Raw genomic sequence first — 23093 nt, forward strand, 5'->3', positions numbered from 1 at the left:
CATGTTGGGTACCTTAACCTCCTGATTTTCTCACTTGCTACTACATTGTTATATCAATCATTAAGAGTTAGGAAGTAGTTGTTATGTGGATGTATATATCCAAGGTACCACATTTACTGGTGCACTGCAGTCAGGTATTGAGCAACAACATATCAGTCCACCAGGCACATGGAGAGCTGTGAAAAAAATACACTTGCTTAAAGCTCCAGCATTCTGAGAAAAATGTGTGATTATTTTGAAGTCTGGGAACCAGAAGACAGGGACAGCAGATGTCTGTAAGACTCAAACATTTCGAATGAATTTAATGTTGAATCAGATTGAAAACATTCAATCCAAATTAGTGCTAGACAGAGAAAAGAAACAGCGTATCACGCAAAAACTAAATGACCGTAGCTGTAGGAATGAACACACAACTATAGCCCATAATTTGTTCAGTGACATTTAAGAAATTTAAAAGACTGACATTCAATTACTTTCTAAAAAGCATTAGTGAAGAAGAAAGTCAGCTATATCCTTTTTGTGGGCAGGAGAGAAATGGTTAACTGTACTTAATAGCTAGGAAATGATGAGAATGATAGCAAAAACCCAGGCAATTTTTTGAACAGGTCAGCATACATCCCCAGCAAAAGATAAATCATCTGATTCATTGCTATGAATTCCAAAGCCTGAGGCAAGAACCAGGTGAGCCTGTTGACAATTTCTTAATAAGATTGGAAAATGTACATTCAAGGAAACAGTGAAAGGCTGATGTCATCTCATTTGGGGCTCTACATACTGTGTTGCTTTTCCTTCTTGCTGAACAGAAAACCAACAACCATCCTGCATCTTACAACTGCAGCTTTTCTGTTCTTCATCCTAACAATATGGGTGGAATTCTCCCCCCCAAAAAAAGTGTCATAATGGCAGGAACATTGGAGTGATCTGCACCAATGAATCAGGCGTGGTCTGGTCCACATTTGTCTCACAGTTAGTTATTTTTTTGGGGGAGTGTTAAAGTTCGCGCTGGTTCGGGTGGGAACTGGTGGGGCAGGGGGCAATGCACTAAACATGCCACTGAGCCCGGCTGAAAAGTGCACTGCTGCCATTTTTGAAGCGCGCCCCAATCTCACAGTGCACTGAGAGACATCCCTTCCCTCCCCCATGGACATTAGGATCCTCCTCACTTTTTGGTGGCGTATTTCCCCACATCCTTCCTGACACAGATTGTCAGGATCACAGCCCTCCCAATGGGTCACCAATCATAAGCCCTGACATGTCTCTCTTCATGCTCCACCTGTGCACAACTCTGCTGCATAGCTACCTTATCATAGCTCTCCCATTGTGACCCACACTCAGGCCCTAGCCCTTTAGCACTGCCCCTGCACACTGGCAATGCTCAACTAGCACTGACAGTATGACAGGTGGACACGACCTGATGGACACTGCCCAGCCATGTCCTTGGCCACCTAGGTCTTCAATAGCCTCAGCACCCTCTGGTATGGCCATCACACCTCATCTCTGCTGATGGAGGTCAGTATTGATTCTCGCTGGTCTCATGCCATACCCGAAGTCAGAAGATCCTGGGAGCTGGGAGAATCAGGTGTTGAATAGGCAACACATATTTATATGCTACTTGAACTATGCTAATCAGCCATGCACTCAGACCTGTTTGTGCCATTAGAAAGGGACTGGGACGATTACAAACTGTTTGGCTTTGAGCATGAAACCGATTTTTAGGTTCGTATACTATTTTCCGGGATTAGCGCCAAGCACGGTGAGGTCGGAATATCACCTCCTATATCTCTCCTTCCAGGTCTCTGAAACTGAGAGTCTGTGTCCAAAAAGACCAGCTGTCCCTCTTCTGTATCTAAGTGTGAAAACTTTTCACTTGATTTTCAAAAGGTTTTGGCCTAGGCTTCTTTCACCATGACAACCAAATCAAATGGGTCTGCTTCCAGGCAGGGATCAGGATGATAACTAATCCTCTCTTCAAAAAATTCTTGTCACCTTAAATTATAGGAAAAATTTTAAAATGTAACTGTCTTTTCAAAGTCTCACATTCATAAAAATATTCAGCTTCCAATTTGACGAACTGTTTACACTAGAACATGAATCCACCTTTCTCCTTTGTGTTTGTTTTTCAGTTTTTCAAAACTTTCAGGTTTTTCGTCCATGATTACTTGAGTCCTTTTTGTACACAAGAACATGCGGGTGCTTTGAAGATTTAATGCCCTGAGATTATTATTTTTGAGAAATGGCATTGTAGAAGTCCACTTTTGAATATTATACACTTCAGATAAGTCATGTTACAAATATAAAGGTTCTAAGATTAATTTGTTTTCGACTGTCTCTTTAATATGAAATTAAGGGATGAAGGAGGTTATGTAACCTGCTCTGAATCCTGCTTGAAAAACAAGCTTGGGTGGTTTGTTTGCCTTGGGTAGAGTGAGGCCCAGACTAGTTTACTAGTAAGAAAGTGCAAGATGTTGACACCAGTAAACAATGATCAGAACAACCGTGTTGACAGATAGAATCATAGAATCCCTACAGTGCAGAAAGAGACCATTTGGCCAATTGAGCCTGCACCAACAACAATGCCACCTAGGCCCTATCCCCATCACCCCATGTATTTACCTGACACAAAGGGACAATTTGATGTGGCCAATCCATCTAATTTGCACGTCTTTGGACTATGGGAGGAAACCGGAGCACCCAGAGGAAATCCACAGAGAGAACATGCAAACTCCACACAGTCATCTGAGGCTGGAATTGAACCCAGGTCCGTGAGGCAGTAGTGCTAACTGCTGGGCTATAAGACCCATGATTGGCCCAGTGTCAATTGAGCCTTTAAGTAGCCAATCGATGATTTAAGGACCTCATCCTGCCACTGCTGCTTGTATTAATTCAGCTGCAGGCAGGTCTGTCACCATGCAGAATGCACTGCAGATTAAATCTTGTGGTCAGCTTGTGACTGTTGGGGAGTGTTCCTTGATCAAAGGCACTCAATGCTTGATAGAGGGATTCAACATTAATAGGGGTAGCTTGCTGAGAACCACCCATCTGTACTTGCTGTGGACAACAAACTGAGCACTCTCCCCCTCCCCTGCATTCATTTCCCTGTAAATCCCACCTTCTTTAATTTCTTACCTGTGACCTGGGTAACTTCCCAATCCTGGGATTCCAATGCCTGGCCTACCAGGACAGCCAGGACCTGACTCCGCAGTGGTGCTGAGCTCAAGAACTGTTGGACTCTGACTGGCTAGGTGACTTTTCTTTATTCCCATGCTGGGTCTTGATTCCAGGGGAAGGCCCCCAGCTGGCCTCACCATTGCTCAATTAATTTGGCTGGCCTCCTGAAATGAGACAGCATTGGTCTCTTACTGGCCCCAGCTAGCAGGTGATACCTGAACAAGATTCATTTCTAAAAGTGTTGAGTCTCAACTTGAGGTGTTTAAAAGGTAAATAATTATACTTTAAACTGTCTATTTAATTTCAAGATTGAATGGATAGCTAATTAGCATTTCTAACTGGTTACAGGTGGATGTGATGCACACTGAACAGAGATGCCTTTGGGAAGTGGAAGCCACAATATGATTGATTTTCTAGTTTTCTTAAGAGTTCCCTGAACTCTCACAGGCACAGTCAATCTGCAAGAATCCAGGAGAGAGACAGCAGAGTGATAGAGGCAGTCCATCTTCATTGTTCACCATACAGAATGCAGGTGAGAGCTCAAGCTCAGACTGAAGATTCACTTATTTTGGCAAGAGGGAGAAAGTCAGTTCAGGGATTAGAAATTATCCAGCTGGAAAAGGAGGAGTGAAGCAAGTCATTGGGAACTGAGAAAATCTTTGGACTGATTTCTCAAGAATAGAGTGTTCACTTAAAGAACAGAGTGAAGTATAACTGTGGAGGGGGATTCTTGACCCATCATGAATACAGAGTTGAATTAGTGACAAGAAGAACAGAGTGATAGTGAATGGGCAATTTTCAGATTGTAAAGTGGCCTGCAGTGATATTCTGCAAGAGTCATTTTTGGGTTCATTACTCTTTGCAATTTTTGCCTTTTATAATCAAGGTGTGGGGAGGGGTGTTATTAAGATGGCAGATGATACTAAACTTTATAATATAAAGGTTGATAATGATACTGTAAACTCCTGTAGTTCAGTGGACTACTATAGTTGTTGAATTGGTTATGAACTTTTGTTGTGGCTATTAATAAAGGAGCAAAACAGTAAAGCAAAGAACTTTATAAATTACTGGTTAGGCCTCAGCTGGGTAATGTGGACAATTACAGTGCTTCAGAAAAGATTTAAAGGCTTAGAAAGCATATTGAGGAGGTTTATTAGGATGATACCAGAAACACACAAACGTAGAAAATAGGTGCAGGGGTAGGCCACTTGGCCCTTCAAGCCTGCACCACCATTCAATATTGGTTGATTCAAGGTTAATCATGTACTTTCAATGTCCCACTCTTGCTTTCTCTCCATACCCCTTAATCCCATTTGCCACAAGGGCAACATCTAGCTCCTTCTTGACTATATTTAACAAACTAGCCCCAACAGCTTTCTGTGGTAGAGAATTCCACAGGTACACAACTCTCCAAGTGAAGAAGTCCTTCTTCATCTTAATCCTGAATGGCTTACCCTTTATTCTTAGACTGTGACCCCTAGTTCTGGACTTCGCCAACATCGGGAACATTCTTCCCACATCTAGCCTGTCCAGTCCCATCAGGATGGTTTCAATGAGATCCTCTCTCATTCTTCTAAATTCCAGTAAGTACAAGCCCAGTGAATCCAATCTCTCTTCATATGTCAGTCCTGCCATTCCAGGAAGCAGTCTGGTGAACCTTCGATGGACTCCCTCAATTGCAAGAATGTCCTTCCTCAGACTAGGAGATCAAAACTGCACACAGTACTCGAGGTGTGACCTCACCAAGGCCCTATATAATGGCAGCAAGACATCTTTACTCCTATACCCAAATACTGTTGCTATGAAGGCCAGCATACCACCAGCTTTCCTCACCACCTGCTGTACCTACATGCCAACTTTCAGCGACTGTTCCACCATGACACTCAGGTCATGTTGCACTTCCCTTTTTCCTAAACTGCCACCATTCAGATGATCTTTTTGCCACCAAAGTGGCTAATCTCCCATTTATCCACATTTATCCTACTCTTCCTCTGTCTGGTGGTCACCCATTCCCTATCTCCCTCAGTAATTTTTATTTGCAGTGTGACCAACTCACTGAATGTGCTATCCACAACTTCCTTGGTATCATGGATACTACAAAGTGAATCCATCTGCAACTCCAATGTAGTCAAGAGGTCTAACAGGAGCTGCAGTTGGACACGCTTCCTGCACGTGAAGGAGGGAAAGGTCCCTGAATTCCCACATCACACAAGAATTCCCATTTTGCACCAGAGAGGAAGAACTTCAGTCATGTGCAGAGGCTGGGAAAGTTAAGATTATTTTCCTTATGATAGAAAAAGTTAAGACGTGGTCTTCGAGCTTTTGAAAAATTTTAGAAGTTTTATTTGTTAATGGAATGCAGGTGTCATTGGCTAGAGCATCATTTATTGTCCATCCCTAATTGGCCTTGGAAGATGGTGATAAGCCTTTCTGAACAGCTCAGGTCCATGTGTTATGGGGGCATCTACAGTTCTGTTAGGGAGTTCTAGGATTTTGAGCCAGCAAGAGTGAAGAAAAGTTGGATGGCAGGGAAGGGAACTTGAAGGTGGTGGTGTTTTGAAAGAATAAATTTCATTCCTCCTGGCGAATGGGTCAATAGCTAGAAGACACAGAAATGAAACATTGGCAAAGTGTATTTATCTGCAAATACAAATTGCCTCAGCAAAATATCGAGGGAAATGAAAAATGTTTTCACTGAAAGCTGTCGGAATCTGGAACTCTGCATGTAAAAATGCAGTGGAAGCTGATTCCATAAATAACTTTAAAAAGGGATTGGATATTTTCTTCAGGATGAGAAAATCACAGGATTGTGGTCAAAAAGCAAAGTTGTGTGATTAAGCATGACTTCTATTTATTCTGTTGGGTATGACAGACCAAATGGCTCCCTTCTATGTCGTAGTTTTTCAATAGTCAAATCTAAATTTCTCAAAGTTACAAGAATTGTAAGTCTGAAAATTTCTCAGACAATTTAGATTTACATAAGACTCACTAAACAATATTACCAACTCAGCTACCTTTCAAAATAACATTATTCTTTGGCAGAATAAGCTGTAAATTGCAACAAACAGAATCATCAAGATTGGCCTGGTGACAGTAACACAACAATATCAGCTTCACCAGATTAATAGAACTTGACATTATGCCACTGGCAATGTAAATGTCCTGCATGAGCCAAGAAAGCAAACTTCACCAAAGTACTTAACAGAGCAGTTTTAACCATAAATTTCAAAGGAAAGAGGCAGGAGACTGCTGAAACACAAAATTATGCTGTTGAATAAAGGCATATTTGATGATCTGGTGTAGCAACTCTGTCTTCAGTACCGGTGAAAGAGTGCTACAAGGTTCATTACAGCCTAGATCTCACCGAGGATCAGAAAGTCAATGAAATTTTGGAAGCCTTAAGGGCCTGCCTTGAGCCAACCATAACACTAGGTTAAAATCCAACTAGGTTTAGGAGCTCTGAAAGCTACTTGCTTTTGCTACCAAATAAACCTGTTCCACTTTAACCAGGTGTTGCAATACTGCTTACTGTGTTTACCCCAGTCCAACACCGGCATCTCCACGTCATTTCATGTTCCTCACCAGAGGTCCAAGTTGGAGCTATACAGCTGCTTCACTGCTGTTGTAAGCTGGGAAGTGCGGATCAAAGTAAAAACAAATCCCAACTTGCAGAAATGACCTCCACAATCAAGTGAGTCCAAAGCAGTAATAGTGTTCTCTCAGAACAAGAATTTTGAGCAAAACCTTTCACTTAGACTATCTGTTTCAGTATTTAAATGTTCCTGTAATTTCACAGCCTCCTTGAAAAACTCGCTCACATCTATAGCCAGTACCCCCTTGCAAGTTAAAACTCCCTCTGGCTTCCAGGAATGAAAATGTACTGCACTAAACCTTGATTATTCATATATATTGGCTTCAATCAAGAACATGTCTACTTTGCTATTTATGACATACGTTTGGTGATCTAATTATAATGAATTTTTTGTACCACAAAACCGTGCATCTGAGGTTTTGTAATCCCTTAAGTTTTCAAAAAAGGCAAATTGACAGGAGAGCACTGCATTTCAAACCTATCAGTTAATTCTCCTGTAGCCCAATATAAAATGCTGGTCCTATGTGAGAACATATACAGTACTCAATAATACCTATATATACATATACAGTACTCAGTAATACCTTCCAAGTTAAAGTAATGAAAAATCTTAAAGCAATATTCAGCGGATGCCACATTGCACTAATAGCATTAAAATAAAACTGAGTGCTGCACAACTTTCCACAGAAAGGAAAAGCTTGTATTTTGATAGCATTTTCTCACAGTTCCACCCTGTACCAAAGCACCTCACAAGCAATGAGATACTCTTGAAGTGTTGCTGTGCAAACAAATTCAGAAGTCAATTGTGAAGTCTTGCAAACAAAAAAGAAAATATATAATCTAGCTGACTACAGTGTTGGTTCCCAAATATTCCTCAAGTCAGAATGTTTTCAGAAGTATTTTCTGCATATGAACAGAAAACGAATGCACCTTGATTCCTGAACTGTGTTCTCAGTAGATGAGACTCCCATCTGGATTCTTGTCCTTGAAGTGGGTAGGGGGAATCTGGAAAATTCCAGGTTCAGCTTGCCCGTCTCAGAAGAAAGCACCCACAAAGAGGGAATCTTGATTGCTGGGGGTGGGTGTGAATTGGAAACAGGCTAACCAACAGGTTACAGAGTGTAGAGGTGGGCTGTGTGAACTGTCCATCTCAGCGCCATGGGACTTCGCCTCTGTTAAAATAAAAACATGAAGACCCTCCATCCCTTACCCTTCACATCCCCATCACTCCCTAATCACTCGCTAAGTCCCATTCATGGCTTACTCATGTCCACACCTTGTCCCATCATGCCCTTATGCCAAGTTATGGGATTTCTATGCCCACTGACCCATTGTGCAATGAACCCTGAAGTGCACCATGGAATGTGTAAAAAGTATTGAAGAAGTTGTTTATATTGAGAATGTTCTGCTATATTTGACAAAAAAGGCTGCCCTATGACCTAATGAAGTCTGAAAAACTACAAATCCTTGAAACCAGTTAGCTTGTGTAAACAAATACTGTAAAATTGATTACAGAGTTCACAGGGACTGAGCTATCAATCAAATTATATTTCCTTTGGAGCAGCTATTCTAGTATTCAAATAACTGTCTGGGCTCTTAGCCAAGCTTATGTAATCAGGCTGTGATCATTGTAGTCAATTCAACAATTGAATGGGGGGATATTAAATAGATCTGTGCATGACACGAAGATTGGCAAGGTAGTTGATAGTAAGGAAGAACGTTTTAGGTTGCAGGAATATATAGATGGGTTCGTCAGATGAGCAAATCAATGGCAGATGGAATTTAATCCTGAAAAAAGTGACATGATGCACTTTGAAAGGAATAACAAGAAAAGGGAGTACTCAATGAATGGCAGTAAGCTCAGAGGAACAGAGGGATGATTTGGGGTTCTTGTCTACAGATCCCTGAAGGTGGCAGAATAGGTTAATATGGTAGTTAAGAAGGCAAATGGGACACATGCCTTTATCAGTCATGGCATAGAATATAAGAGCAAGGGGTATTCTGGTTGCCACACTACCAGAAGGATGTTGATGCATTGGAAAGGATGCAGAAGAGATTTACCAGGATGTTGCCTGGTTTGGAGGCTATGGACTATGAAGAAAGGTTGAACAAACTTGGATTGTTTTCATTGGAGCATTGAAGGATGAAGGAAGACTTGATAGAGGTTTACAGCTTGGATAGAGTGGATAGTCTATCCCAGGGTCAAAAGTCAATTACTCAGGGGCATAGGTTGAAAGTGAGAGGGGGAACATTTAAAAGAGATGTAAGGCGCAAGTTTTTCATACATGGTGGTGAATGCCTGGAACGCACTGATGGAGGAGGTGGTGGAAGCAGATTCCATAACAATGTTCAAGAGGCATCTGAACAGATACATAAATAGGTAGGGAATAGAGGTATATTGCCCATGTAGAGGTAAGACAATATTAGATTAGAAAGGCATCTGTGGCTGAAGGGCTTGTTCCTGTGTTGTACTGTTTTTTCTTTGTAATGTTGGAGCTGTACAAAACTTTGGTTAGGCCACAGCTGGAGTACTGTGGCAGTTCTGGTCATCTCACTATATAAGAAGGATTTGAGTGCACTGGAGGGGTTACTGAGGAGGTTCATCAGGATGTTGGCTGGGATGGAGCATTTGAGCTATGAAGAGAGGCTGGGTAGGCTCAGGTCATTCTCTTTAGAGCAGAGAAGGCTGAGAGTGACCTGATTCAGATGTTTAAGATTGAAGGGTATGGACATGATGGATAGTAAGCAGCTGTTCTCCTTAACTGAAGGATTAATTTGGAGGGGACATAATTTTAAGGCAAGGGGCAGGAGGTTTAGAGGGGATCTGAGAGAATTTTTTCACACAAAGTGGTGGGAGTCTAGAATGCACTACCTGAGAGAGTAGAAGAGGCAAGTAACCACATTACCTTAAAAGATACATGGATGAGCACTTAAAGTCAGGAGCGATTCTCCCAACTAACCCACTAATATTTTGGCAGGTTGGGTCAGGAGAGGCACACGTGCACTAATTCATGAGACTTGTGCATGCATTCCCGATACTTACGCATTTACCACCGCCGGAAATCCAGTGCAAGTCAGGACCACACAGGAAACTGGTGGGAAGACCAGGTAAACCATTTTAATCTATTTTTAATGTTATTTGAATTCATCAACGGGCCCAGGACTGAATTCTCTGGGCCTGATAGCAGTCCCAGACCGCCAATACAAATTCACTCTGGCGGCTTTTAGAGTAGCTCCCCACTTTGGGGAACTAGCAGGAGACTCCGCTGGTATGAATGGAGTGCAATCAGGACCCCCAGGGGGTAGGACGGCAGGGGGTGGTGTCCCCTGGGCATGGGCACTCTTGATGTGGAGATGCTGGCGTTGGACTGGGGCAAAACAGAAAGAAATCTCATACTGCCCAAAATGCCCATGCCCAGGGTGCAATGGGCAGTGCATGGGGAGGGGGGGGGGGTGGTCTAGGGGATGATCAATGCAGATAGGGTGTCCAGCTGCCACTCTGCATTGGGATCCGGTTGGGACTGGAGGGAGGCCAGCGAATGGGGTGGGCTGGGTGGTCTGCCTCCCTTGGGGGAATCTGTCAGGCTAAGGGAGTCTGCCTCCCATGGGGCAATGTCTTCTGGGGTGGGGGGGATTGTCATTACTGGGGCGGGGGGGGTGGGGTGGCGGGGGCATGGGGCTAGTGAGTGGCATGCACCAGGACAGCAGTGGGATGGGGGGGGGGGCGGGGGGCGAGGCTGGCCTGGGAGTGCTTGAGCGGACCATGATCGGGCCGTGATCACGCCATGGTGGAAGCTGCGGGTCAGCAAGGCAAGGGTCTCAGGCTGGCTAGCAATTGAGCTTGCCAGCAAACAGGAGGCTGACAGTCTGGAACTGTCAGACTCCAGCATGAATAGGAACACCGTCCCCAACTCCTCCAAGTTTTTAATGATGTTCATGATTGCAACCTCTGCATTGCAGAGTATGGGAGATATGAGTCTGAACTCCCACTGAAAAAACAATCATGATTTACACCATTTTTCCTGCCAATTCAGCTCTTGGAATTTTTTTGGGAGAATCACCTCTGTCATAACATTCAAGGCTATGAGCCAAGTACTGGAAAGTAAGAGTAGTAGAGATATAGTGTAGTTTTGTTGATGCAGACTCAATGGGCTGAAGGGCCTATTCTGCACTATATTACTCTATAACTCAAAGGGCCTGGACGATTGACACTTCATTAGCTTGTAGCACACGCTTTTCTTTTAAACATAACAAAGTTCTTAATGAATTACTTTATTTCAATTTTTTTTACACAAACCACTAAACATTGCAATGTTCTTTCGTTGAATAAATTGTATAGTAGGTTAATGGGCATGAGGGGCCATTAAGGATGGGTGGAAGGGCACAGCTTGGTAAAAGGGACTTGAGGGATCATGGGATGGGTGGATTGAAGAGCAGAGCTTAACACAGAGAGCATGTTGGTAGGTAAAGTGGCATAAGGGGCTTTAGGGATGGAAAGGGGGGCATAATTTGGCATAGAAGGCACAAGGGAGACCTTACTTTTTAAAGGTCCTCTCATGCAGACTAGGTTTAAGACTCCTCTGAGATGCCGTGAACCATGAGTCTTTATAAATCTTGTCCAACTCCATGAAAATTGCAAAGGAGAAGAAGATACTTATCTCCACAATGTAATCATCCAGGTTGGGAGTGCCAGATGTGGGCTTTGATAGGAACTTTAAAAGCAGTCCCAAAAATTGCACAGCCTGCGAATGGAGCTGGGAATCCCAGAATCAGAACCTGTCTGCCATATTTAAGGGGCTCCCAGGGCATCCTGACTCGGTAAAAATTCAGGCCTTCATGTCAGAATGTACACTTGAAACGTTGACCCTAATGACAGTGTGCACCCAAACTCTGAGACCCAAGGATCAATGGCAATTAGTCCTTGGACCAAACCAGCATACTTGACAGGAGCTGCTGGTGTCAACTGCACCTCCACAGGTCACCCATCCAAGTGAAGAGATCAATGTTTAGCTGCTCACCTGCAATTGTCCTCAGGTAAGTTCCAAGAAAAGGTATCATAGAACCCTACAGTGCAGAAAGAGGCCCTTCAGCCCATCAAGTCTGCACCGAACAGGTACTGGGCAAAGTTGGCATACACAATTTCTGTGGTCTTGGGAGAGCATTACTTTTTCCTCTGGTTCTACGGGATTTTTTTTCAGAATTGTATTTTACTTAACTTCCATTTGCAGCTGCTGAGGAATCATGATCGATACCTGACCTGATCATCCGCAGCTGATATTTGGATATTTACAAATATGCACCCTGCAGAAACAATGTGGCAAAGTTCCAACCTGGTCTACTGAGTCATTACATTTGGAGGCTTTTAATATGTTTACATTAAAGCTTCCCAATAAGACTATAGTTGCAAGGAGCCATTATGTGCTGTGGTGCATATACGCCTCAATGTCTTTTGCAAATGCCTCCTTGGCTTGCTCAGATCATACAGCTAAATTCTCAGCTTTTTAAATAATTTTTTGAATTTTGTTATTCTGAAAAACAGGTTGACTACAGAGTAGGGTAACCAATAGTCAAATCAAGACATCACAGGACTATGAAGACAGAAGAACTATAAACAAAATAAATACCTGGAGTAGGTTCAAAGGTCTGAAGATTTACAGTTAAGCGAGTCAGCTGAAAAGAGAAACAAATTGACAGATTTTTGCTGGACACTGGGGCGCGATTCCTCGTCTCAGCATGGAGAGACAGGAAAATAGCATGCAATGCTAAAAATCAGATTCGTGCCCAGCATCAGACAGTTTGCTAAATTCTCACACCCATTTTACTAGCATGAATTGCTTCACACCCAAAATGGGGTGTTGGTTCTAGCGAGAAAACTGGCATGTTTCTGTCCAGAGAAACCAGTCAGTTTTATTTCCAGGTTTTATCACACTCTGCCAAAATAAAAAATCAAGGGATTTAATTTGTGCCGTGGGGGATGGAGGGGTGGGGGTGTGGGGGGGTTTGGTGGGTGTGCATGCCCAAACATGCTGGCAAAGCCCGGCTGCCCAGAGATCAGGGCACCATACTTAAAGGTCATGATCATAATCTGGATAAACTTCAGGGGCTTCCCTCCCCAATCCCAGTGGGAGTAACCGCATTCAGTTCGACCACCAACCCCACCCCCCAACCACGCCCCCACCTGCGACCATCAGCTCCTTCTTCCAACTCCCAATAATTGGTCCCTTTTCCCCATAATCAGAGCTAGAAACATCCCCTCCCCCTCCACCTGCAAAGGCCGTCACCGGCATCCCCTGCTCATCTGTTCACTCCCTGCACACAACCACATTTGCAATAAACCTCATCCATGAGGCTCTCTGGGGCCTGCCCCTTGACACAGGTTGGCAACCTGACAGTGCTAACCTGTGCCAAGAGGCAGTGTTAGGGGGCATTGCCAGGGCACTGTTTGACCATGTCACTTGTTCCCCCAGAGGCTATACTTATGCCCCCAGGGAGACCCCCATGATAGGTTCAGGTCTGTGCAAACCTGTTGTAAACTGTATTGTGTGGCTTCATGTCAGCACGGTTTGAACATATGGCGAGGGGTCAAGATACAGTGAGGGGATATGTCAATTATATTAAAATCCATAGCAATCCATACAAATCATTTTCACGCCAATGTTCAAAAATGCAGAATCTGTACATGTTCCAAGAGGTTAGAAACACTCTAGGGTCTGTAACATGATCATAGGCACTTGAATCACATGTAGGAGACCCATACTACAGAACATGGGAGTCCTGAATCCTCCATTTGATATGAAACAATGAGCACTGGGCAGCTCTTAAAAACAGCAAGAAGTCTCACAACACCAGGTTAAAGTCCAACAGGTTTATTTGGTAGCAAAAGCCACTAGCTTTCACAGCACTGTCCCTTTGTTAGGTGAGGGGAGTTCTGTTCACAAACAGGGCATATAAAGACATATGCCCTGTTTGTGAACAGAACTCCTACTCACCTGACAAAGGGGCAGCACTCCAAAAGCTAGTGGCTTTTGCTACCAAATAAATCTGTTGGTCTTTAACCTGGTGTTCTGAGGCTTCTTACTGTGTTTACCCCAGTCTAACGCCAGCATCACCACATCAGCTCTTAAATAAACAGCAATTTATCAGAACACAAATATCTTCCATTTCAACAGTGAAGTTTTTTTGCTTCCTCATTCTATTTTAGCTTTAACAATTTGGAATCACACTGAACTTCAGAAAATATAACAAATGAGAAAATAATTATATAATTTACAAACAACGGGTAATAATCAGGATTAAATATTTTCTGTTGAATTTATCTGTAATTTTAAAAGGGACAAAGAAATGAAAAACAATGATTCCATGATTTCTTGAAATGCATTCCCAAGGCTCTTGTCAAACTTTATGTATATTCTACACATGAACGCGATATCTAACAACATTTAATGCATTGTATTTGTACGCTGTGCTTGTAAAGCTCAGTAAGTCTTCATTTCTTGTTAGGTTAAGCCATATAACATTTGAAATTGATTCTTCAAGTGAGCCTCTATTCTTGGTTCTATTCTTGATTCTCCAAACAAGGTTATTGATACCGCAGGTGCACAATTGCTCATCAGTGAAACCCCCACCACTGACCTCCCCCACTCCATCTGCAACTACTTTAATTAGAATAAAAAGTACAGATGCAAAAGCAGACTTCTTTAAGAGTTGCTGGTGCTAGTAGACTACTTTCAGATCTGGGGATATATACGAGACATGTTGCCAAGTGCTGGGATCACCCTAAAGATATTTTAATCTGTTGGCCTTACCTAATGCCATGTGCAAGGATTACTAAGAATCTGGGGAAAAAAAATTAGAGGTCTCTAAAAATTTGCAATAGTAGCTTATACACAACAGATTCAAGAGAGGGGAAACTGCACACAACATATATTTGGCCAAACACATAAAATATCTACATCTCAAACACAAACTCAGCATAACTGCTAGATAAAGCACAGAGTCATTTTACAGCCCTGGTGTTTATTTGGGTTCTCTGACTTGTAGTTTTGATATGGGTACAATTGCTGACAGAACTCAAATAAACAGTAATTTAGTAGGACATAAAAACCACCCATTTTAACAGTGAAACATTTGTGTTTCTTCATTCCACTCTGCTTTTAACAATCTGGAATTACAACGGACTTCAGCAAATATGTTAAGTTAGAAAGTAAACATGCATTTTACAAACAACAGATAATGCAATCAATTAGCATTAAATAATTTGTACTTAATAGATCACTAAAGGAACAAAGCATTATAAAATAATGATTCATGATTACTTGAAATGAATTCCCAACAAATGTCACATTTCTGTTGGGAACAATTGCTCATGGAATCATCTTTGTAAGCTATTCCCTTACCTTCTCATCTAAAGCTTTATGGTGCTCAAAAAGTGACTTTAATGCTTTCAAAACCTCAACTTCACTGGAAACCCCCGAAGGAGACTGAGCTTGCCGTTTCACCACTGTCATTCTCAGTGATCGTTCATGTCTTGACACAAGGCATTCCAAATGTTCCAACAAGAGCTGAAAGAAATTATATCAAACTTACATCTACTAAATCCTTTAGTTAAAAATCATTCTTGACGATACATAAATCACAAAAACTTTGTTATCTTTGCTTTGCCCACATAACTCATTTTTTAAATACCATTTATCACCCTGATAAATTTGTCATCTGCCCACATAATCTGGTATTCTAAAGACATTTTTATAATATTTCTATCTTCAATTCACTTTAGTGTGAACAGCCCTCAGCTGGATATTCTCCAGACTAAATTTATGTAATTTCTTCATCCTCACCTTCTGCTTACCACTGCCAAACTAGTTCTCAATCCACATTTTTAAGTTACCACTGATTCCACCAAATGTAGAACTTCATCAAGTTCCTTCGCAAAATTAAGTAAATTACAGGGGTTCTACAGTGGGATGCTGGCAGTATCCTAAAGAAAATGAAAAAGCTCAGTTATGTATCTACTTCTGTCTGCCCTTAGAAGAGAAATAATGAAACAGGGCAGGGGGATTGGATGCTTGGTGCCAGAGAACAAGGAGATTGGAAACCAGGTTGATACTGACTGTTTCATATCAAACCAATCTTATAATGGTAATTTTTTTCTTCAGCAGTATGATAGGCCAATTACTAGTTAGAAATGCGCGTGTACTTCTTCCCTGTCACACTGGGGATTTTTAGGCCGACTGGCGCTTGAAGATTTGCACAGCTTGACCAAATTTACACATTAGAGTGATCATAAAAGAATGGATTATGGAAAAGACACAGATATCCAGAAGGACTGGGTCCAGGAGAGTGCACCAAGATTGTATGAGAATTAACACAATTGTATGAGAATTAACGCAATATGAAGGTATGTTTCACTGCAGAAAAATACAAACTAGGTATTGAAAAAAATGCAAAAGAGAAGAAAGTTTTTAAAAAAAATGCATGTGCAATGCAGTTTGGGTCACATTTCTGGCATTTTTCTAGGCGAATCAGTGAGTTTGAATTTTGCCAAGAACCTAGGGAGAAGTATGAGTTGTGGCAATTTAGAAAAAGTATGAAAGGATAATCCAGGAAACTACAGACCTCTGACTTGACATCCTGTAGTCAGTACAACATCCTGAAAAAGAGAACAGTGAGGTTTCAGGACAAACATGATGATATGACATTATCAAGGCCAGAGTGATCTCCTGAACTAGTTTCAATTAGCTAAGAGGGTCATAAGATTAGAAGAAATAGGAGCAGGAGTAGGCTATATGCTTATTGCTCTGCCGTTCAATAAGATCATGGCTGAAGACGAATTTCCTAGATTTCTTTCTCCTAAATTGGCTGCGATTTTTATCTGTTCCTTTTCTTCTCCCTGGAGATTAACTGGCTTTCATGTGGCTTGTGCAGTCTTATCTATTGCACAAGTTATTACAATTGTATGGGACTGGCTGGATAAACAAGAAAGACTTTTCCTGTCTGCCATTTTTCACACATTCAGACAAGAAATAAGTAAATATAGCATTACAAGAGGTGGATTTTAACTGACAAATCTACTAGAGGTATTTCTATTCCAGAGCAGACAACGACAATGCCATAGCTATGGGAGGGGGTGGGGTCCTCCAGGAGTTACATTAGATTAATCTAATAATTTTTTCTAGAGGTCCAATTCAGTCCAATGATCATCAACTACATACACCTTCAATGATAATGAATATAGTATGAATGGCAATGGTAATGAAAATCCTTGGCTATGTTAAAAACCTAGCGATCACAGTCAGCAGTAAAATCTGACTCTCAAGTGTCATTGTTACAGCATGCTTCCATTTATGGAAGAAGATGGAAATGCAGAAAATCCACTGGGGATGTGTTAGATTCATATGGTTCATATTTTCCAGGGGCAGAAGAGACAAATCAATGAGAGATAGCTTCTGCCAAAGGTGCTGCGAATTTAGTGGTCATCAACTGTGATTGTGGGTTGTTGTTTTGGCAGTCACTATGGTCATGGATCATCGTGATGACACAAACCATACAACACATGACGTTGCCATTTACCTCTGTCATTGCTTGGTCATGCAGGTGTACAAATCAATATTTATGCTTGAAGGCATAATTGGTTGTTTAAGAAGGGTGCCAGGCAAAAGGCGGGGAATTATAGGCCGGTTAGTTTAACGTCTGTGGTAGGTAAAATGTTAGAATCTGTCATTAAGGAGGAAATTGCGAGGCATCTTGAAGGGAATTGCTTGATAGGGCAGACGCAGCACGGTTTCATTAAAGGGAAGTCGTGTCTGACAAATTTACTGGAGTTCTATGAGGATGTGTCTAGGGCGGTGGATAGAGGAGAGCTGGTGGATGTGGTCTTTCTTGATTTTCAGAAGGTGTTTGACAAAGTACCTCACAAGAGGTTATTGCAGAAGGTCAGGGGACTTGGAGTTGGGGGTAGGGTGTTAGCGTGGATAGAGGATTGGTTGTCAAATAGGAGGCAGAGAGTGGGGGTCAATGGGTGCTATTCGGATTGGCGGATGGTGACTAGTGGAGTGCCCCAGGGGTCGGTGCTGGGGCCTCAGCTTTTTACCATTTATATAGATGATCTGGAGGAGGCAACCGAGTGTAGGGTGTCAAAATTTGCTGATGACACCAAGATTGGGGGAACGGCAAATTGTGCGGAGGGTGTGGAGAGTCTGCAGAAGGATCTAGATAGGCTGGGCGAATGGGCCAGGAAATTGCAAATGGAATTTAATGTTGGCAAGTGTGAGGTGGTCCACTTTGGTAGGAAGAATGGTAGGAAGGACTATTACTTACAGGGTGACAAACTGCAGCAGGCGACGGTGCAGAGGGACCTCGGGGTCCTTGTGCATGAGTCGCAAAAACCCAGCTTGCAGGTGCAGCAGGTGGTCAGGAAGGCGAATGGGATGCTGGCCTTCATAGCGAGGGGGATTGAATATAAAAGTAGGGAGGTCTTGCTGCAGCTGTATAGGGCATTGGTGAGGCCGCAGCTGGAGGACTGTGTGCAGTTTTGGGCGCCGCACCTGCGCAAAGATATTTTGGCCTTGGAGGGAGTGCAGAGGAGGTTTACTAGGCTGATTCCGGAGTTGAGGGGGTTGAGCTATGAGGAGAGGCTGAATAAACTGGGCTTGTACTCGTTAGAGTTTAGAAGAATGAGGGGAGATCTCATTGAGACGTATAAGATGATGAATGGGATGGATAGGATAGAGGTGGAGAGACTCTTCCTGCTCAAAAAAGACAGTAGGACTAGGGGGCACAGCCTCAAGATAAAGGGGGGGCGGTTTAGAACGGAGTTGAGGAGGAACTTCTTCACTCAAAGGGTGGTGAATCTCTGGAATTCTCTGCCCGTTGAAGTGGTGGAGGCTGCCTCGCTAAATATTTTTAAGATGCGGGTTGATGGGTTTTTGATAAGAGAGGGGATTGAGGGTTATGGGGAGAAAGCGGGAAAGTGGAACTGAGCAGCGACAGATCAGCCATGGTCTTGTTGAATGGCGGGGCAGGCTCGAGGGGCTAGATGGCCTACTTCTGCTCCTATTTCTTATGTTCTTATGGAGTAGAGCTTTGTGCATCCTACTAGTCTTCTGGCTCCAGATACCTTATTGATATGGCAACATATCTGTCTTTCATTCCATGTATGTGCCCAAGAAAATGCAGGCAGCTATTTGAGATTATGGACAGGATCTTCTCCATTTGCCAGCCATAAGAACAAAGACCTCTTCACCTTGCTTTTGTAGATCTCACTAAAGTATTCAACACCTTGAGCAGAACCAAACTCTACAAGAGTTTGGAGAAAACTGCTGCCCACCATTGCTCCTTAGTCCCATCCACTCTTTTTCTTAACAATATGCACTGTACTGTACGGTTTTATGGCACCACTTCTCACAGTTTCTGGTGAAAAATCAAGTTGAAAAGAATAATGTCCTAATCCCCACTTTGTTTGGAATTTTCTTTTGCATGGTCCTGACCCTAGCCTTCCTGCAGGAATGCTTACAAGGTCAAGCAGAAAGGTCTACAGTTTGTCCAGACCAAAAGCAAAGACAGTCTTGATCAGGAAGGATGATGACAATGATGATGCCATGCTAGTGAGTCATGCAGCAACTCAGTCACAAAGATTAATGGAATGCCGCTCCCATGTAACTTGCTCTCGCTTATATCAGCATGAAGGAAACCAAGGTTAAGGGATGGGGTGTCATATTTCCACTGTTGGTCACACTAAATATACCGCATTGGAAATGGTCAGTAAATTCTCCTACCTTTGGTCCAGGTCTCAAATAAACCATCTCTTGATGCAGAACATGATATACCTATCGAGAAAGGAGCTATTTTTGACCAACTCACAAAACAGGCAAGTAAAAACGTCGAGCTGACTCTTAGGACCAAGACACTGATTTGTGTGGCAAGCAATGATAGGGACAACAATGTTGTTAGTAATACAGCACATCAGTGCAATAGTCTTAATGTGATAATGGATGCTGAATGCAGAAAGACTCATATTACAATGTGTATAGACCTGAGGCCTACACATATTTAAGACATGCAGCATACCAATCTCATCCAGCAGTATGTCAGGTACTTTGCATAATAGAACATAGAACATTACGACGCAGTACAGGCCCTTCGGCCCTCGATGTTGCGCCGACCAGTAGAACCAATCTAATAACCCTCTAACCTAAACTATTCCAATATTATCCATATGCCTATCCAATGACCATTTGAAGGCCCTTAAAGTTGGCGAGTCCACAACTGCTGCAGGCAGGGCATTCCACGCCCTTACTACCCTCTGAGTAAAGAACCTACCTCTGATATCCGTCTTATAATTATCACCCCTCAATTTAAAGCTATGTCCCCTCGTGTCAGCCATCACCATCTGAGGAAAAAGGATCTCACTATCCACCCTATCTAATCCTCTGATCATCTTGTATGCCTCAATTAGGTCACCTCTTAACCTTCTTCTCTCTAACGAAAACAACCTCAAATATTATAACCATAAATAGTATAATCAAAAAGTGCATGAACAACCATAAATAGTGTAAGACAAAAGAACTGAATGGCTCGGGTGAAGTGGGAGTGACTGCCCTTGACATCAAAACAGCATTTGACTGAGTATGGTATCAAAGAGCCCTAGCAAAATTGGAGGCAATTGGAATCAGGGAGAAAGCCCTCCTTTGGTTAGATTCACACCTGGCACAAAGGAAGTTAGTTGTAGTGGTTGGAGGAGAGCACCGCAGGAGTTCCTCTGGTTACAGTCCTCGGCCCAATCATCTTCAACTGCTTCATCAATGACCTTCCTTCTATTATGTGCAAAAGTGGGAATGTTCGCTGATGACTGAACAATGTTTAGTATCATTCGCAACTCCTCAGATACTGAAGCAGTCCATGTTCAAAGGCAACAAGACTTGGATAATATCTAGGCTTGGGCTGACAAGTGGCAAGTAACAATCATGCCATTACAAGTGCCAGGCAATGACCATCTCCAACAAGAGCATCTAACCATTGTTCCCTGACATTCAATGGCATTGTCATTGCTAAATCCCCCACTATCAACATCCTGGGGTAAGCATTGACCAGAAACTGAGCTAAAAACCTCTGATCTTATCCACAGCTGGGATTCTCTGGTGCCACTGTAGTGAATGGAGTTTTGGCTGAGAGCTGAATTCTCCATTCTCACTGGCAAGCAGGACAGGAACAGATGATATCGGAGAGTCTGCAGTTGAACCAGGCTAGTCATATAAATACTGTGCCTAACAGAGCAAGTCAAAGGTTTGAAATCCTGTGGCAGGTAACTCACATCCAGATTCCCAAAACCTATCCAACATCTACAAGGCATAAGTTAGGGGTGTGATGGAATACTCTCAACTTGTCTTGATGAATGCAGCTTCACCAACACTCAAGAAATTTGACACCATCCAAGCCAAAGCAGCCAATTTGATTGCTCCCCCTTTCACAAACGTTCAATCGCCCCACCATCAATGAACAGTGGCAGCCTTGTGTACCATCTACAAGATACTTTGCAGGAACTCACCAAAGTTCCTGAGGCAGAACTTTTCAAACCAACGACCACTACCACCTAGAAGCTATGGGGTAGAGAGCATTGCGTGTAAAATGTTTCAGTTGAATGATCCTTTTTCTTACATAGACCATCCTTCATTAATTGCTTGGCTTTTTTTGACCTTTAAAACTTAATTTGTTAACAACAACAACAAACCAGCATGTAGGCGGTCAATGCACTTCACAGAGGCAGGAACCTTCTGCCTAGTTAATAGCTTCAGCAAAACAAAATGGTAGCAATAGCTTGGGAAATGCAGCTTACTCTCCAAGTTTAAATCAGGCTGAGACTCAAACTTATGGAGGCTCTTCTGGAACCTTGAGTTACAGCTTGTAAGGGTTCTATGTGTCAGTAAATCACATCTAAGACAATGATAGCTCACTTTGCTTGCTGTTTTAAACTATCTCTTACCATAATTGACTCCCCAATCTATTCTGGAGGAGGAGTTGATGAAGTGACCAACAAGGTCTTGAATTTTGACCTCTTGCCAATAAAACTGTCATTAATGTCTTATTATTACAGTTCTGCAGCACTTTTGAATTGCTTTTCCTTGCTTCCTAATAGCAGTTCACACCTGATTTAGAGGGTTAAGTCAACTCTGTTTTATTGGTGGTACTGTTAAACTAGAAAAAACATTTTAGCCACAGACTGACTTATGTGTAAAATAATGTGAAAATAAATTCCCTTGAAACTGTTAAATTCAATCATCCCAAAGACACATCAATAGCAGTTTCCAGGCTATACATCACTAACTTACTCTTGTATTGTTCCTCTCAGCTTTAAGTTCAGAAATTTCTTCTTCTTTTTCCAACAGTTGTTCTCTGCAAGCATTTAACTCCTTTGTCAGTGCAGCAAACTCCTGTTAAAGAATACATTAAAATATTAATCCATGGCTGAGTTTAATGCAAAGCTAACAGGAAATTGAAGTACAGATTAATTACATTAGATATGGCTCACACTTTTATGACTTTCTTATGAGTATTAAGAACATGAGAAATAGGAGCAGATATTGGCCATATGACTCTTTGAGCCATTTAATAAAATCATGACTGATCCTCAACCTCAACTTGCACATTCTTGCCCAATTCCCATTTCTCTGATCCCTTAGAGTTCAAAATAACCAGAGCCTTGAATATACTCAGCAACTTGAATCCACATTAGATAAAAGCAAATTACTGTGGATGCTGGAATCTGAAACAAAAACAGAAAATGCTGGAAAATCTCAGCAGGTCTGACAGCAACTGTGGAGAGAGAATAGAGCTAACATTTCAAATCTGGATGGCCGAAGGGTCATCCTCCGACGAAGTGGCATCCAGACTTGAAACATCAGCTCTACTTTCCCTCCAAAGATGCTGTCAGACCTGTTGAGATTTCCCAGCATTTTCTGTTTTTGAACTTGAACCAATGCTCTCTGGAACAGAGAATTCCAAGAATTCACAACCCTTTGGGTGAAGAAATTTTGAAGAAGATGGTCATCCCCTGATCCAGTGGCCGTGCTCAAGTGTTAGATTCTCCAGCTAGAGGAAACAGGCTCTCAACATCTATTCTGCAAATCTTCTCAGAATCTTAGCACCTAATTAAGGCTAATCCACATGGATTTGTAAAAGGCAGGCTTTGCTTGACTAAGTTAATTAAACATTATAATGAAGTAACATCGAAAGCTGATGCAGGGAATGTAGCACATGTTGCCTATATGAATTTGAAGAAAGCATTTGACAAAGTACCATATAAAAACTGGTTAACAAAACTATGGCTTGTGAATTACAA

At 42.2% G+C, this 23093-nt stretch overlaps 1 protein-coding gene across 5 annotated transcripts in view; it reads right to left on the reverse strand.

Annotated features, from left to right (window-relative positions):
- ppfia2 (PTPRF interacting protein alpha 2) overlaps nt 1-23093 on the reverse strand; it is a 384719-nt gene that overhangs the window by 187159 nt on the left and 174467 nt on the right. For all 5 annotated transcript variants that reach the window (XM_080191161.1, XM_080191163.1, XM_080191164.1 and 2 more), the window contains 2 exons: nt 22084-22185; nt 15157-15321 (listed from right to left, as the gene is read on the reverse strand). In XM_080191161.1, coding sequence (XP_080047287.1) covers nt 15157-15321; nt 22084-22185 — 267 coding nt within the window. The remainder of the gene's footprint in view (nt 1-15156; nt 15322-22083; nt 22186-23093) is intronic.

The sequence above is a fragment of the Carcharhinus amblyrhynchos genome, chromosome 6, assembly GCF_965287045.1.
Source record: "Carcharhinus amblyrhynchos chromosome 6, sCarAmb.v2.hapA, whole genome shotgun sequence".
NCBI classification, from domain to species: Eukaryota; Metazoa; Chordata; class Chondrichthyes; order Carcharhiniformes; family Carcharhinidae; genus Carcharhinus; species Carcharhinus amblyrhynchos.